This window comes from Nipponia nippon, unplaced genomic scaffold, assembly GCF_047370975.1.
Source record: "Nipponia nippon isolate SJK-2023a ecotype South Korea unplaced genomic scaffold, ASM4737097v1 scaffold_1, whole genome shotgun sequence".
Classification (NCBI taxonomy): Eukaryota; Metazoa; Chordata; class Aves; order Pelecaniformes; family Threskiornithidae; genus Nipponia; species Nipponia nippon.
The window spans coordinates 53950392-53964685 of NW_028262290.1; the positions used below are offsets into that span (position 1 = coordinate 53950392).

At 43.1% G+C, this 14294-nt stretch overlaps 1 protein-coding gene across 8 annotated transcripts in view; it reads right to left on the reverse strand.

Moving 5' to 3' along the window:
* Nucleotides 1–14294, reverse strand: part of DLGAP1 (DLG associated protein 1) — a 430969-nt gene that overhangs the window by 4062 nt on the left and 412613 nt on the right. For all 8 annotated transcript variants that reach the window (XM_087755762.1, XM_087755742.1, XM_087755734.1 and 5 more), the window contains 2 exons: nucleotides 5407–5498; nucleotides 2832–2984 (listed from right to left, as the gene is read on the reverse strand). In XM_087755762.1, coding sequence (XP_087611888.1) covers nucleotides 2832–2984; nucleotides 5407–5498 — 245 coding nt within the window. The remainder of the gene's footprint in view (nucleotides 1–2831; nucleotides 2985–5406; nucleotides 5499–14294) is intronic.

Sequence of the window (14294 nt, forward strand, 5' to 3'; positions counted from 1 at the left end):
CTAGGATACGTCAGTAGTTAGAACACACATTTTACCTAAGGTTTGTTAGCTCTTATCTGCCTTTCTGTCTTCAGTGAACTGGCTTTTGTGCTCAAGGGTTCATAAACATAGGGCAAGGGCAAAGGGGAGGGGAGGGCCGGCCGCAGTGCTACTTCTCCTCGGGGACGGTGCGTGTGAAACGCCCGGCGCTGCCAGGGCCGAGGCCCCCACCGCTAACCGCTTAGTGCGGCTCCCCGGGGCGGGGGATCCAGGCGTCTCCTCCTGGTGCCAGGGACTAGAAAGGAGAGCATCTCGGCCGCTGCCGCCCGCCGCCAGCGCAGCCGCGGGTGGCTGGGGAGCCAACGTCACTCTCGGCAGAGGAACTCTGGAGAGCCCCGACTCCCGGGCCACCCTCTTCTATACGTGCATTACGCTAGGCGCTCTTGCAACACGGAGATACCGTGGCTTTGGCGTTCCTGAATGCAGATGGGAACTGGCTGCCTGCAGCTGGTGTATCAGAATAAATATTTTAAAAAAACACCATATATTTATGCATATATGTTATAGTGGCTTAATGACTGCTCAAAAATCCCACACTTTGAGTCTCACTGTGCAAGCTCATAAATGCTAGCCTCCTGCTAAATAGGCATGACAAGCTACAGTCAGCTAGAAATAGAAAAAACTGGTAGGAAAAACTTAAAAACCATTAAGACAATATGCATTAATCATCATGGTGGCAGCTAGCTCCGGATACGCGATCAACAAGGAGGACTTTTATGTATATCCTGGTGCATGTACACACACACACAAACAAAAAAAAACCCCAATAAAAACCCTCAGAGAAGGATCTCTCCCAAAAAGGAAAAGTGTATTCAGGTCTGAATTTCAGGCAGCCACAAAGACTTTGTCAAGTTAATTAGATTGTCTTTTAAGTTACATCCCCTTCCAACTGTGAACACGCTCTCTGAGTGAAGGGATTTTATCGCACTACAAAGGTCCCATTCTGCCCTTTCGTTTTCTCTCATGCTGCTCACAACAGCTTCCATGGCTCGAAATATAAAGGTGCTTAGTTACACTTATTCATACTTTGCTTTTTCTCTCCGTCCAAGGATTAATCTATGCTGCTTAAAAAGGGCCCAGTGGCAAAGGCCAAAGGCAACTGCAAATATCAATTCCACAGAAAGTTTTTTCTTCTTTTTTTTTTTTTTTATCCTTTTTAAGAAAGGAGATGATCTGTTTCATCTAAAATCATAGACAAATGCTGTTGAAACAGGAACATAGCCAGTGTAATTCTTTAAAATCTTTACCTTCCTACTGTAGGTCCCTTTCTTCAGCACTACTTAACTTCCTTTAACTCGTTATAGTCTTCTTTTTGTTGGAAACTCTTTGAAATGTTTTTCAGAAGCAAAGAAAAGGCACTTTTTTTTAAGGAAAGCTCTCGTTTCTTACTGCTGCAATTGCAAACACTCGGCCTACCCGCTTTACTGTAAAAGCTAATGAAAGACCATACACCAGCGTTTCTGTGCATGCATGTTTGACAGTTTTAACTTCCTTTTCTGACAGATACTGAAAAAAAAAAAGAAGATAAGAAAATGACTTGCCTTCAGTACCTTGGGCTAGGAAAACACATTCCCATTCATTCCCCTACAAAACACACTAGGTGTGCACAAATGGTGTGAACATGGCACTCCTAAGTCAGGAATGAGTATTTAGTCTTGATCGGAGGAGGAGGGAGAGTGCTACCAGCACTGCCTTTGCAAACTTCCTGCTGCAAGATTAATGGGGTTTGATATTATTATGGTTATTTGTCCGAAAGAAAACATCGCTTTGGTCATCGGCAGCCAGCTGACCGTAAGTTGGGGCAGCCCAGACTCCTGTCTGAGCCACTGTACCTGTAAGTCACGTTCCCACTCCTTCTGGTGACCCTACCTGTTGGCTCTATTCTTTGGTATCAGACCAGCCACAGTGGAACTTCAGCCATCAAATTACATACCTATAGGAGCGCGACATTAGACTGTTGATTCCTCTAGGAATGGGTCTGTCTTTTAAGGATTTTCTGAAACATTCATGTATTTTGGCTCACCCAAGTGCTGTTTGTCTCGATGCGGATAGTGAGGAGAAAAATAAGGCAATGGTGCCAAATGAGAATGGAAGTGAAATGTGTCTTACGCTTGGAGATGTGGTAGTTTTTCATGGTGACAGAAGAAGACTACATTTAAAAAAAAGACCAAAGCTCCAGATGATTTTTATGCTACCTTGGGTAAACAACACTACCAGCAAAGTGAACCTGGTTATGAAATAACCCATTTAAAAAAACCCCAAATAAACAAAAAGCAAACAAATGGACAAAAAAAAAAAAAAAGATGTAGAAGTTCTTTCATGTAACATTTTGGAAGGCATATTTTTGATATCTCTCTGTTTGTAATCTGGTTACCAAAGTCAGCGATGGTTACAGTGCTTCCCTAGTTTTTTCAGTAACACAACCTAGAACTCTTGCTATATGCAATAATATGAACCGCAAATGTGATTTATTTAATTTTAAGAATCAATATATAAGGCAGTTCCTTCCAACGATTGATCGTCTAATATGATTAAATGTAAAGCTTAACAAAGTACCACATTCCCATTATCCGATTCACAAAGACAGATTTGGTTTAAAAATATGCCTGAAACATATTACAGATAATATCCCAGATGATTATTATGTAAACATTGTTATTACAATGAAATTAATTTGATATGAGCTTCATTTCACATTTTTAACGTCAACACTGTAACACAGAGGCCTATTTAATCTGTCCAGTATTTGTGCAGGGTTTTAAATGAAGCATACAAAATCTACAATGTTCTACCTTCTTGTCATGAGGATCCATCTGTTTCCAATTATTGGCCTTTAACTGATGAAGTTCATCAAATTTCATACTAATATTTTCTATGGACAACTGCAGCATATCCCAAAACCCTGCTAAATCCTGGGAGGTCGGCCGTGGATGTGCATTAGGATTCTGTACAACAGAAGAAAAAAACACGTTGGCTTTAGTACCTCTTAATGTAAAGCATTTGTGCAAGTGGTTACAAATCTCGCTAGCAAAGCAGTTTCAGCAGATCCAAGCGATCGGTGAGACACACAGAGAGAAACAAAGTGAAGCGCTACTTACTGGTGGGGGGTTTTTGCGAGGAGCCTTGGCTCGGTGTTGAGCCACTGCGCCCCCGCAAGCCCCCGCTCAGCGAAGGCAGCGGCTACCTACTGTGGACCATAGGGAAAGGGCACGTGGCAGGTCCCCTGTGACAGGATCTGCCTAAGGATGTTCCTGGGCACAACCGGTGGGTTCAAGGGTGATATCCTAACGACACTGAAATTAATTGCCAGCCTCCTCTTCGCTTCCATGAGGAAGGATTCCCTGCCATGTTCACGCTTGTAGAAAGACTGATACCTGTGCAAATGTACATTTGCTGCGTGTGCAAATAGTGATAGACCGATGCATGAACACTTCTTCCACACTCTGAGAATCTAAGTGCTACAAAAATGCACCATTTCAAGTAAAATTGCCTTTTATTTCTTCATATTTTTTTGATAAGAATAACCTCTGCAGGGTGAAAAGCTCAGAAGAGAACATGCAGAAGCACAGTAATCCCATTTTTACAGGCACATTTTTGGGAAGAGTGAGACTGGGACACAGGTGGAGAGTGTTGCTTTGCGTGTGATAACTCAGTCCAGTTCATCAGCCCCAGAGCATTGCACAGAAGAGCACACCTGGACCGTCAGCATCTCTAGCACGGCATGGGCCAGAGGCTGGTGACCCGACAGGTCCTGTGCTGTCTTGCGTCCCTTCAGCGCAACTCAGCTCTGAACATTTTCTGCATGCGGTGGACATATATGAAATGGTCCCTGCTGCTCCGGCAAAGTTTGTATGAGGGAAAGCTTTCTACAGGATATGTATCTGTAAGCTGGTTCTGAATTGAAACTCTTCAAATAAAATGAGATGTTGCGTACACTCACTTCAAGATGTTTTTCGTAAATGCTGAGCAGTACCTATGCCAATCTGAGCCAGCAAGGTTTCATGGCTGCTGTGGCCTCGTAAGATTACATTGATATATTGTTATTAATAAAGAATAAATAACTTATTATTAGACTGCTGCATGTTGTTTTACATAGCTCAGGTTTTACTGTGTTTAAATTTTCTCCCTCACCAGAAGCAATAAACCAAAAGGAGTCAGTTGCTTGCCTTAAGAAATTTCTATTTGTGCTTTTCACAGCAAAACTGACAAGTGATTTTGATAGGATGATTGTACCACCAAAGTAGCAATTACTGAAAACAATAAAGTACGTATTTTTAGATTTATAAGGAGACCAGAGATTATACTTGCATTCCTAGTTTTTCAGTGTTTGACACTAGCAGGTTGCCCAATTTTAGGCTTTTATTTACAAAGATGTGCAACCAGAATGCTTTTTCAGTTTTTATATTAAGAATTGGAAGGCTTAGACAGAGCCAATTTCTGTTGCATTTGTCCGCTGAGGCAGACTTTAGTTTGGGGCTTGATTTCCAGAGATGCATTAACTGATGCAGAAGATGGTCACCCCACTCTGGTGAGTATCACAGGGTTTGTCTTCCCTTCCCTATTCTATGCTGATAGAGCATAATGCTCTACGCTTTTGGGGCTTCTAGGAATTTATGCCAAAATTGAGAATTAAATGTATTGTATCTGCTCTGCAAGGATGGATTGTTAATTAAAATGTTTGAACATTTTTATAAGTGCTGGAATTTTTGAGAATACTGCTTTAGATACACGGTGTGAAATGTATTTTTATTTATCAACAGGAATATAATTCTGATTCTACTACTACTAACAGCGTAAAAATAGCAAATAATAATGGTGGTAGCATATACCAATTACATACAGTAATATTAGTGATAACATACTGGCTCTTTGCCTCTTTACCCTTTTAGCACTCTCGAAAATGACTTTTGCTATTGGGGTTGTGGAGCATGAGGCACCAACTTTCAGTGTCTGATTTTCTGGTATTTCTGTCTTGCTGAATACAGGCGGCATTGGGTTTACGTGGGAAAGCCCCACTCGTGAGACTTCTGGTCCACCCTGAAAGACCCCGAGGAGGCACCCACGCATCTCTGTGCCCATGTGAACTGAACTCAGAGGCCAAGGGACAGATCTTTGCTCCTCTGAACTCAGTAGCAGAGCCTCAGTGATATTTCACCCAAAGCTTTTTGCCTGTCTTTATTTTAAGGATCTCGAGCTATTGTGAAACTCGTGCTGACTCTGCCAAGTTTGACAGTTACTCCCAAATTCATATCAAGGCCTTTACTGGAAAAATTACCATGTTAATCAGAAAATCTGTCTAGCTTAGGTACGATTATTCACAGGGTTAGTAAAAGGCACACAGCAGTGTCTAGCAGAAAAGTTACATACCAGGTTTTCTTCGCAAAGTTCTCTGAACTGGTAAAATTTCTGGGCCATGAGAAGCTGGGCACTGCCCACTGCAGTTCGGATTTTCCCTAGAACTGAAAGAAAAAGAAATGTAAGTCACGATGCTTTCTTTGTTGTGGGCAACTAAAAGCCTATAAAAAGGGAGGAGAAAGCTGTGCAGTAGTCAGCTCTGGCTTTCATAAAGCATGTTATCTTTCAGTCACGGATTAGAGAGAAACTGGTAAGTCTGAGGTCAGATCTGCACCAGGTAAAGGCGTACTGCAAGGGCTCCCAGGGCAGCTTGCATTGGGAAAAATACTCATCTGTTGCTGCCGCATACTCTCATTCCCCCAGTAAGACCAGTTCCAACCACCAAAGAGCACTTCTATGGCAGTATAAATATGCCTAATCAAAAGCTTTTGCAACCTGTATAGAAAGCTCTCCAGAAGTTACACCTCTCGTCATCACTGTGACCCAGGCTCAGGTTTTGCACGCAAACCCAGCTCCCTGCACAAGGATATGCGGCTTTCAAACCCTGTGATGCCATCTACACGGTTTGGAAAACACTGTGTCTACCAGCATTTCTGCCATCTCACTTAGCAACTCGGCGCCTTGTTTTCAGATTTAGCTGAGTGTTGCTCGATCTGAGCCCCAGAAAGGGAACAGTGATTTTAACGCACATCGACGAATCTCATTCAGACCTTCTGAGTGTTTTCCATGAGCACAATGTGAAGTAGCTTCTGCCTTTGAATCAGGATGCCCAGGCATACTTCAGGGAGCAATCACACCCTGCCCTCTCCTCCATGCTGGAGACCTGGAGGGAGGCATCAAAGGGTCCTAGCCCAGCTCCTGCGCTGCCTGGGGACTCCTTTGTAGAGACAGCTGGGTACTTATGGTCTCTTTGGACTGACAGAGTACTGTGAAGGACTGCAGTGAATCAGAAGACAACCCATAGTAAATGCTTCTGAACAAAACCGGAGCTCACACTGTTTTGGTTGCATTCAACCTCACTGAAATGAAGGGGTTTTACTGCTGCAAGGGGTAGTTGAGAATACGCTACCTGAAACCGAGGCACATGCTGGTGCATTCAGAGACCTGCATTTCCCTGGGGCTTTGCTGAGTTCTGGTCAGGGGTGGGTGTGTGTGCGCACGTGCACGCGTGCACATGTGTATGCATGTGAAAAAAGAAGCAAGCATGCAGAAATGCAGCACGAAGACAGACATCACCTCAACTGGCAGTAGGACAGTGAATCCAGAAAAGAGAGTGTGATTTTGGGGACTGCTGATTGAAAGAAAATTCATGCTGTGAGCAAGAAAGCAGCTACTGGTTTGTTTGAGACTTTCAGTGCTCAAGAAAAAAACCACCAACAACTATGCTTTATGCACTGTCTTTAAATAAACAGGCTGGCATCATGGATGTCTCTGGCTCCACCATTAATATTCCCTCTCAGCTGAAGCAACTTATTATCCCCCAATTCTTTGGTCAAATATTTATTTTAAAATTAATTTCATTTAATAAAAAAAATATTTACCACGTCATTAATGAAAGACATGAATGGCAGCCACTGTGTCACAATTTTCACTATCATTTCTACTCATAGATATTTGCATTGTCCCAGCCCTCATATAAACACAGCAGCTTCTCCATGACAAATTTACAGTCTGGATACATGAGGCAGGTGAGGGAGGAACAGGAAAAACAAAGAGATGAAGCTCAAGTTGAGTGAATTGTTGGCAGAGCCTAGAAGAGATACTAGTCCTAAGCTGCCATCCCCTGTACCATCTCCCAGGGACAGTCACTTTTTGTATAAAACCTAACACAATGTTAGCAGAGCTCCGCTGGGAAAATACTCCTAAGTATTAGTATTACTGTAAGTATTAGTAATTACTATAACTATTAGTAATACTATAAGTATTACTGCTTACCACAATGAAAAATAAATAGATACAACTTTGCTATAACCCCTTCTGACAAAATTTTTAGGGTCTCACGGTCCTCTGACCTGCCTCAGTGCACGCCAGCAGCTTGCAGCCAGAACTCCACCATGCAGTGTTTGGTAAGAGAAAGGCCTCTCCCCGGGATTCACTTGCATAGCCACACGCTAAGCAAACTGGTGCAAACACTCATGGTGACCTGAAACCAGGCACACAGTAGTACAAAACCTGTGTTCTGCTCCTTCAAGGCAAGTGCCTTTTTCTTCAGCAGCCTTAAAGCTTGCTCCTTAAGGCTGCTGAAGGAAAAGTGGGATGCGGAGTTCATTTATACTTTAGACATACAAAGGGAAAAAAAGAGAGGGGGGGAGAGAGTCTTTTCACATTTTTTTCAGAAACTATAGGAGAGAGCTCTGTGAACACACACAGAGCCCAGACTTTCATTTTGTTCCCAGAACTCAGCTCAGCACTGCCAGAAAATAGCCGTGAGCTGGAAGATTCGCTAAGCAGAATATTTTCAGCATATTGCGCAGGGAGTTTTGCACACAACTCTCATTATTGTTAGCAAGGCTTGCGTGTCTAATTCTATGCGCACAGTGCTGAAAATGGACCCCTTGGTGTGTCTAGTCATTTATGCAACCCAATATGCAAACCACTCAACTGAAAGGACTCTTCAATAGTAGGAGGAGCTACTCTGGGAGCTTTCATGTGGTTCCCATTGTTATGAAAACTCTTCCCACTGAGTATATTTGGGAACAGCTGCCTCATCTGGAGCTCGGCCACTCTGACGCTTCCCAAGACTTGAGATGGGGAGAAAAAAAAACAGTCTCTCGACTTCTTGGGACAAAAAAAGGCGGGCTCTTACTGGAAACCTGCACCACCCGAGTTGGAAATCACATCCCAAGCACGAAGAAATGTAAATACACCTTGTTGGTGATGGACGGGAATGTGCCCCTTTCTTTGAGGGAAGAGGAGCTTAATATTCAGAGATCTCAGCAGAGGGAAAAGGAAGTCCTTGTCCTTGGCTGCCTAGCGACTGGCTATTTGCCTAAAAACCATCATCCCAGCTGACTGTGGGATGCATGCTGATGCTGTTCTCTATTGTTGCCACTTCTGCTGTAGCCGCGGCTGTATCTAGTCAAGTGTCACTGATTCCTCGCCCCTCAAAAGCAAGCGGTCTGTTAATGTGCAACCAGTCAACAACCAACTCCGTCACGGAAGTTAGGGGGGGAAAAAAAAAAAAGACAAAGCATGCAAAAGACTGAAAGGAATCTCTCCAGAAGGCACCAAGCCTTATCAATAGTTTTGTTTCCAAATGCACGTTGCTTTTAGTGTTTCAAGGCAGAGTGCTCGTTTCGCTTACTCGGGCAAAACCTCCGGTGCCACAGAGAAAGGCCAAGGTGTAGTAAAAAAACCAAAAAGTAAAAATAGACTGATGCTTTCTGAGGAGAAAATCCTGCGAGGTTTGAAGCCAAATACCAAGAAAATAAGTGGAATTGCAAAGATAATGCTCAAAATACATAAGAAAAGAATTAGAGAAATCTTCAACAGCAAGGGAGATGGGGTACAGGAGAAAAACATATAAACATTCAAATCGATGTGTTCAGCTAATAGGATACAAACAAAATGTATAAAGCCAAGCAGCAACAAAAAATACCGACCCATCAAGATGCAATCATAATGGACTTAAACACCTATATAATGTTATTCCTGTCTGCTTTCTATTCCATACAGGGTTATACAGCACACTCAGCACTGCTGGATCTGAATGCCTTCCAGTAATGCATTAAGCAACATTATTAACATCCATCACATGCTTTGCTGTCACCCCTTCCCCAGGGGGAGAACTGTGACTACTCCAGTGTTTTGTTTTTATAGTTTGAATTTTTCCCTCCCCCTGCCTTGCTTTGACCTCTCTTCCTTGCAAATCCAGTTCTCTCCTGTGATGACTTTTAAGAAATTGATGGTTATGTCAATTCTGGAAGAACTGCTTCAGTATAGCCATTTGATATAATTCAGCTATTGTGGACTGTCTCCTCACTATTATTGTTTTTGATTAGGGGTTGCAGAATGTTATTCTAGGATAAACACATGCCAGTGAATTTCCTTGTGTCTCTAACCCTGCAACCTGTTCTCCTTTTAAAATATTCTTAAATATAAACTTAGACTATGTGCTGTTCAAGCAATTAGCTCTTGCTTCTCTTGGTTCTAAGAACTGCATAGGACCTACTTTGGGATTCTGGAGCTCTATGTATCTCCTCCCTCTCCCCCCATTTTCACGGGAAAAGAAATGAAACAACAAAAAAAGGAATTTCAAACACAAGCAAAAAATTGGTGATATGGTCATCTGCTCTACCTTGGAAGGAGACTGTGTGTGTAATGAGGATAACAAAATAGAAGAAAACAACAACAAAAAACACCTGAAGTGATGTGAAAAGTCATCACATAGAAGCCCCGGGAGTTTTGAGGAGCACAGCATTATTTCACCTTAAAACACCAACGGATCTCTTTGCATTTCAACTTTGACAGGCCCCAGGGTCTAACAAGTGACAAAGGAGGCACTTTAGAACTGTGACTATCAAATGCCCTTACTGTGAAAACACCTGGTTGGTAGGCAGGGCACAAGCTAGGGAGCAGAAAACCAGCGGCTTGGTCATTGCCCCAGGAGCAAGTGGAAGGAACAATAGCCAAAATTACAGGGACACAGCCTGACATTTGCGTTTGCAGATGTTGGCTGGGCACTGTGCATATGAAGAAATCCTGCCACAGAGCTGTCACAATCCATTTCCAAGCCAGGATGGACCAGCATTTTAGCCTATTCATGTTGACAGACCTACATTTAAATAACGCCAAGCATCACAAAAGCCAGGAAATTCAAAGTTAAAGCTGCTGCTCAGGTCTTAAGCTCAGCTATTAAGGAGAAAACAGCCAACCGGAGCAGCCTATGGAAGGGGCAGTCCTTGCTTTGAGTCATATTTACTTATAAGAGTGATCTCATTGAAATTAATAGGGCTATCTGTGTGAGTAAATGCTGTTCACTGGGAATAAAGCAGTTTCTGTATGTACTCTGACCTACTTGGCTTTTATTAGCACACTTCATGTTTTTTCCCTAACTACATTGTTTTCTTGCTTGCGGATTTCTCTTTTTTCCTTGCTAGCCTTTGGACACTGGCAGGGCTTCCAGCCCGGAGCTGGCTTTCCTTGGAGAAGCCCTCGCAGACGGACAAGTCCCTTCTGGGGAGAAAAGAAAACCGGAGGAAGAAAAGGACGAGTCGGGCAGATGGCCAGAGGCACGTAGCCAGGGGGATTCCAGCAGGACTTGGCCACACGTCAGGCTGGTGACCGTCCCTCTGCGCGGCTGCATCGGCCCGCTGCGGGATGAGGCCGCCTTGCACCTCCAGGCAGCCTGGACCAGGACGGCTTGGGGAAGCCCTTCAGAGGACTGGCAAATGGTTTTCCTTGCTCGTGGCTGAGAATGAACTCATGGGTCTCTTTTTCTTTTGCCCTGCACAACTATTACAAAAAATATACCTTTTCCTTAACTTTCTTCTCTTGTGTCTAGCCTTCAGTCTTTAAGTTTTCCTTTGAGACAATCAAAACAAACCAAAACAGCAGAAAGTGTGCAAGCATTGCATAATTTGCCAGAACCGGCTGAATTTGCAGAGACTCTGGTCCTAAGCAGCGAGAGTACTGCAGATTTGAGGTCAACCTTTGTTCGCAGACTAGTCCAGAGGAGTACAATGTACACACAAGACTGTTATAATGACATGTCTTGTCAGAGCCTTGGTTTTCTATTTTAGTTTTTACTTGATTGGCCTGACTTGTCTTGCCACTAAACCCACAATGCACCTGACTTGTGGTGAATCAGGCCCGCTGTTTGCTTCTGATGGTTATCTTCGCATCAAAGCCACATTACAACCCTATGTAAAAGAGAAACATTTCTGAAGGGGGACAAAATGAAGCCCCCTGGTTCTTCCAGAAAGGTTAATGCCCCCTGTGAAATAAAAACAACAGCAAAAAATTCAGCAAAAGCCAGCCCGAGGTAGTAGGTGTGTTCCTGTGCCTACCACGGCTGTGAAAAAAAGAGGCCAGAGGCTGCTTGCTAACAGCGCTGCGTGGGGAGCCAGACCTGTTGCTGCTAATTCTGTGTGTCAAAGGTTACGCTACAGCCTTGAGCCAAAAGTCACCAACATCAGTGGCGAGGCTCTGACTATATGAAATTTTGCAGGGGAGAGGCAGGAGGAGAGAGAAGCAGGTTGAGGAGAAAACCAAAAAAAAAAAAGGTGAACAATTAATTTCACTTGAGGCCTGATCCAAAGCATCAATCAGTTCTCACCAGGTGTTTAGCCTCCTCTCTCTAACATCTTTTTTTTTTTATGAGAGCCCTAGTGTTTGTAGCCAACATCCCTGTAACAGCAAAATACACAGAAACCATATCAAGTATCCTAGCTTCAAGTGTGAGTGGTATTCATCTGCTTGTTACACATGCTGCGGCTCTATCAGAAAATGATTTCAGATAAAACCAGAATATACTATACAATAAATAATTCATGGCGGAAGGGGAGCCACATTTCTCTCTATATTGGCATTTCATCGTGCAGCCACTGAACCACAGCTTGTTTTTATACACAGCAGCAGACTCCATTTCCCAGCTAGAAACATTCAATCCCATCTGGTAGATTCATTCCCAGCTAGATAATACCCAACGTATCTATGTAACATACAAGCTACTGTCAAACAGCAGCGAGCCGTCTCCCCGAGACAGCTGTTTCGCACAAGGGCCGCATTGTCTGGAGGAAGCGTGGATCGTTTTACGCGGAGCGCCGGGGGGACGAGCCCTCTGTCAGCTGCCATGGCATCGAGAAAACCTCGCTCATCACACGTTCTCGTTATTTTGTTATCTGGCCAAACACACGCTGGGGATGTCAGGTTGAAAACAAAGGATGCGTTCCCTGCTCTGGTTATATTTCTTTAGGAAAACCAAAGCAAACACATCTCTTCTGCTCCTTTCCTCCCTCTCTTCAACGTTGAGAGATGTATGAAAAAGACATATTTTGGGGAAGGGTTTGCAACAGCCAGGCTTTTGTTTCTGGCACTACTGAGCAGGCAGTGCGGCCCTGACCATATGCTTTTCCTTGGCACCAGGTAGAGCAAGGCGTGCTGAGCTGCAGCAGAAAGCTCTGCGCAGCCTCTGTGGGAGGCAGCTGCCACGTGCTGGAGCGGCTGATGGCGTCACACTGAAATCAGTACCTCACCGGTGACCACAAAAACCAGGTGACGCCTTTCCTCCTCCCATTTCCAGTGATCTTGAGAAGTGCCGGTCAGAAAAATAAAGAGGAGCAATAATCCGCAGGAGACGTGCCATGTGTGCTGTAAGGAGGCATTGGGAATAGCCAGCCTAACCACTCCTCTGTCCTCCCCATAACTGACTTCTCCCACCGATTGCTCAAAGAAAAACCCTTTAAAACTATCATATATCAAAGACACCAAGACAATGAGAGAAAATTCTGTACATAGATATACACATTCTGCATGTAACAGCCTTGTAAAATTCACTTCATGTTCTTTTCCCAAGGTGAATAACTACTTTGGTGCATAAATAAAATACTTGTAGGTTTTTCCATTATTATCTGTTCATAGAATCATAGAATAATAGAATGGTTTGGGTCGGAAGGCACCGTTAAAGATCATATAGTCCACTCCCCCTGCCATGGCCAGGGACGTCTTTGACTAGAACAGGTTTCTCAAAGCCCCATTCAACCTGACTTTGAGCACTTTTAATGATGGGGCATCTACAACATCTCTGGGCAACCTGTTCCAGTGCCTCCCCACCCTCATCATAGAAAATGTCTTCCTTTGTCCAATCTAAGTTGCTGTGGCAAAGAGAAAGCAAGTGGGTTTTGTGGCTCGGACTTAAGAATGTTGTGTATTTCCTATTTGTTATGTGCTCACACTTCTTTTTCAATCTAAAATCTCTTAGCTCATGGGGTATATTTCTTGCATACTAACGACAGAAAACCTTTGTATTCTGATACATGTTCAAAGAGATTTTTGAATGTATCGATGATATAAATTAAAAATGAGGATCAAATACTCTAAAACTTGGGGAATCTGGATCTGCTTTGAAGGCTAATCCTTCTGTATTTTTCCCTTGGAAGAAATCGTTAGCCTATTATGTAACAGAAAATTTGTAGAAATAGAAAACCTTAACATACCTTAATGTTAGTGTTATCTCATACTTTCCATTAGAAGTCAATTTCCAGTTGCTTACAATAGTGTTTCACTATCTAGATCAAACTTCTCTATGGTTATTTCTTTTATTGGGTTGAATGGAAAGTTCCAGTGGAAACAGCTTATGCATTTCTAAGTATTAAAAAAATATTTTTTACCAGTGTCAATTCCTTTCCTTCCATAAATCAAAACCTTCACATCTCAAAAGAATTCTAGCACCTTCCTTCTTGAGAGGAAGGGTTAGAAATTTGGAAGAAGCAATCCTGGACTAGAAGTAGTAGTTCTTGGTTTGGTAGGAGCTAATTTTGGGGTCGGAAAAGTCTTATTTGCTATATCCAGGAAAATACGCTTAGGTGCGCCTAAATTATACAATATTGTACTCTCTCTATGCAGCTGCTCCTTAGTGTTTTCTAGAAGCTCCCTGCTAGAATTTGAAAAAGCTTCATTCACAAGGAGCATGCCCCTAAGCTCACAGGTTTACCTATGTCCAAAAGTTGACAGTTATCAATAGTACTGCTCCTTGTAATGGAAGTAAATGGAAAAAAACTTCCATTTTTACTGGGAGAAAAAATTCTGGACAGGGAGCCACATGGTCAGCTCTTTGTCCCTAATTAGAGTGAATGAGTAAGTCGTGAGATACCCAACCCTTCTTACTAATGAAGGCTTACTAGACATTCCCATTACCTTACAGGTACGGTAATACTTCTGGCAGTGGTGACAACTGAGAC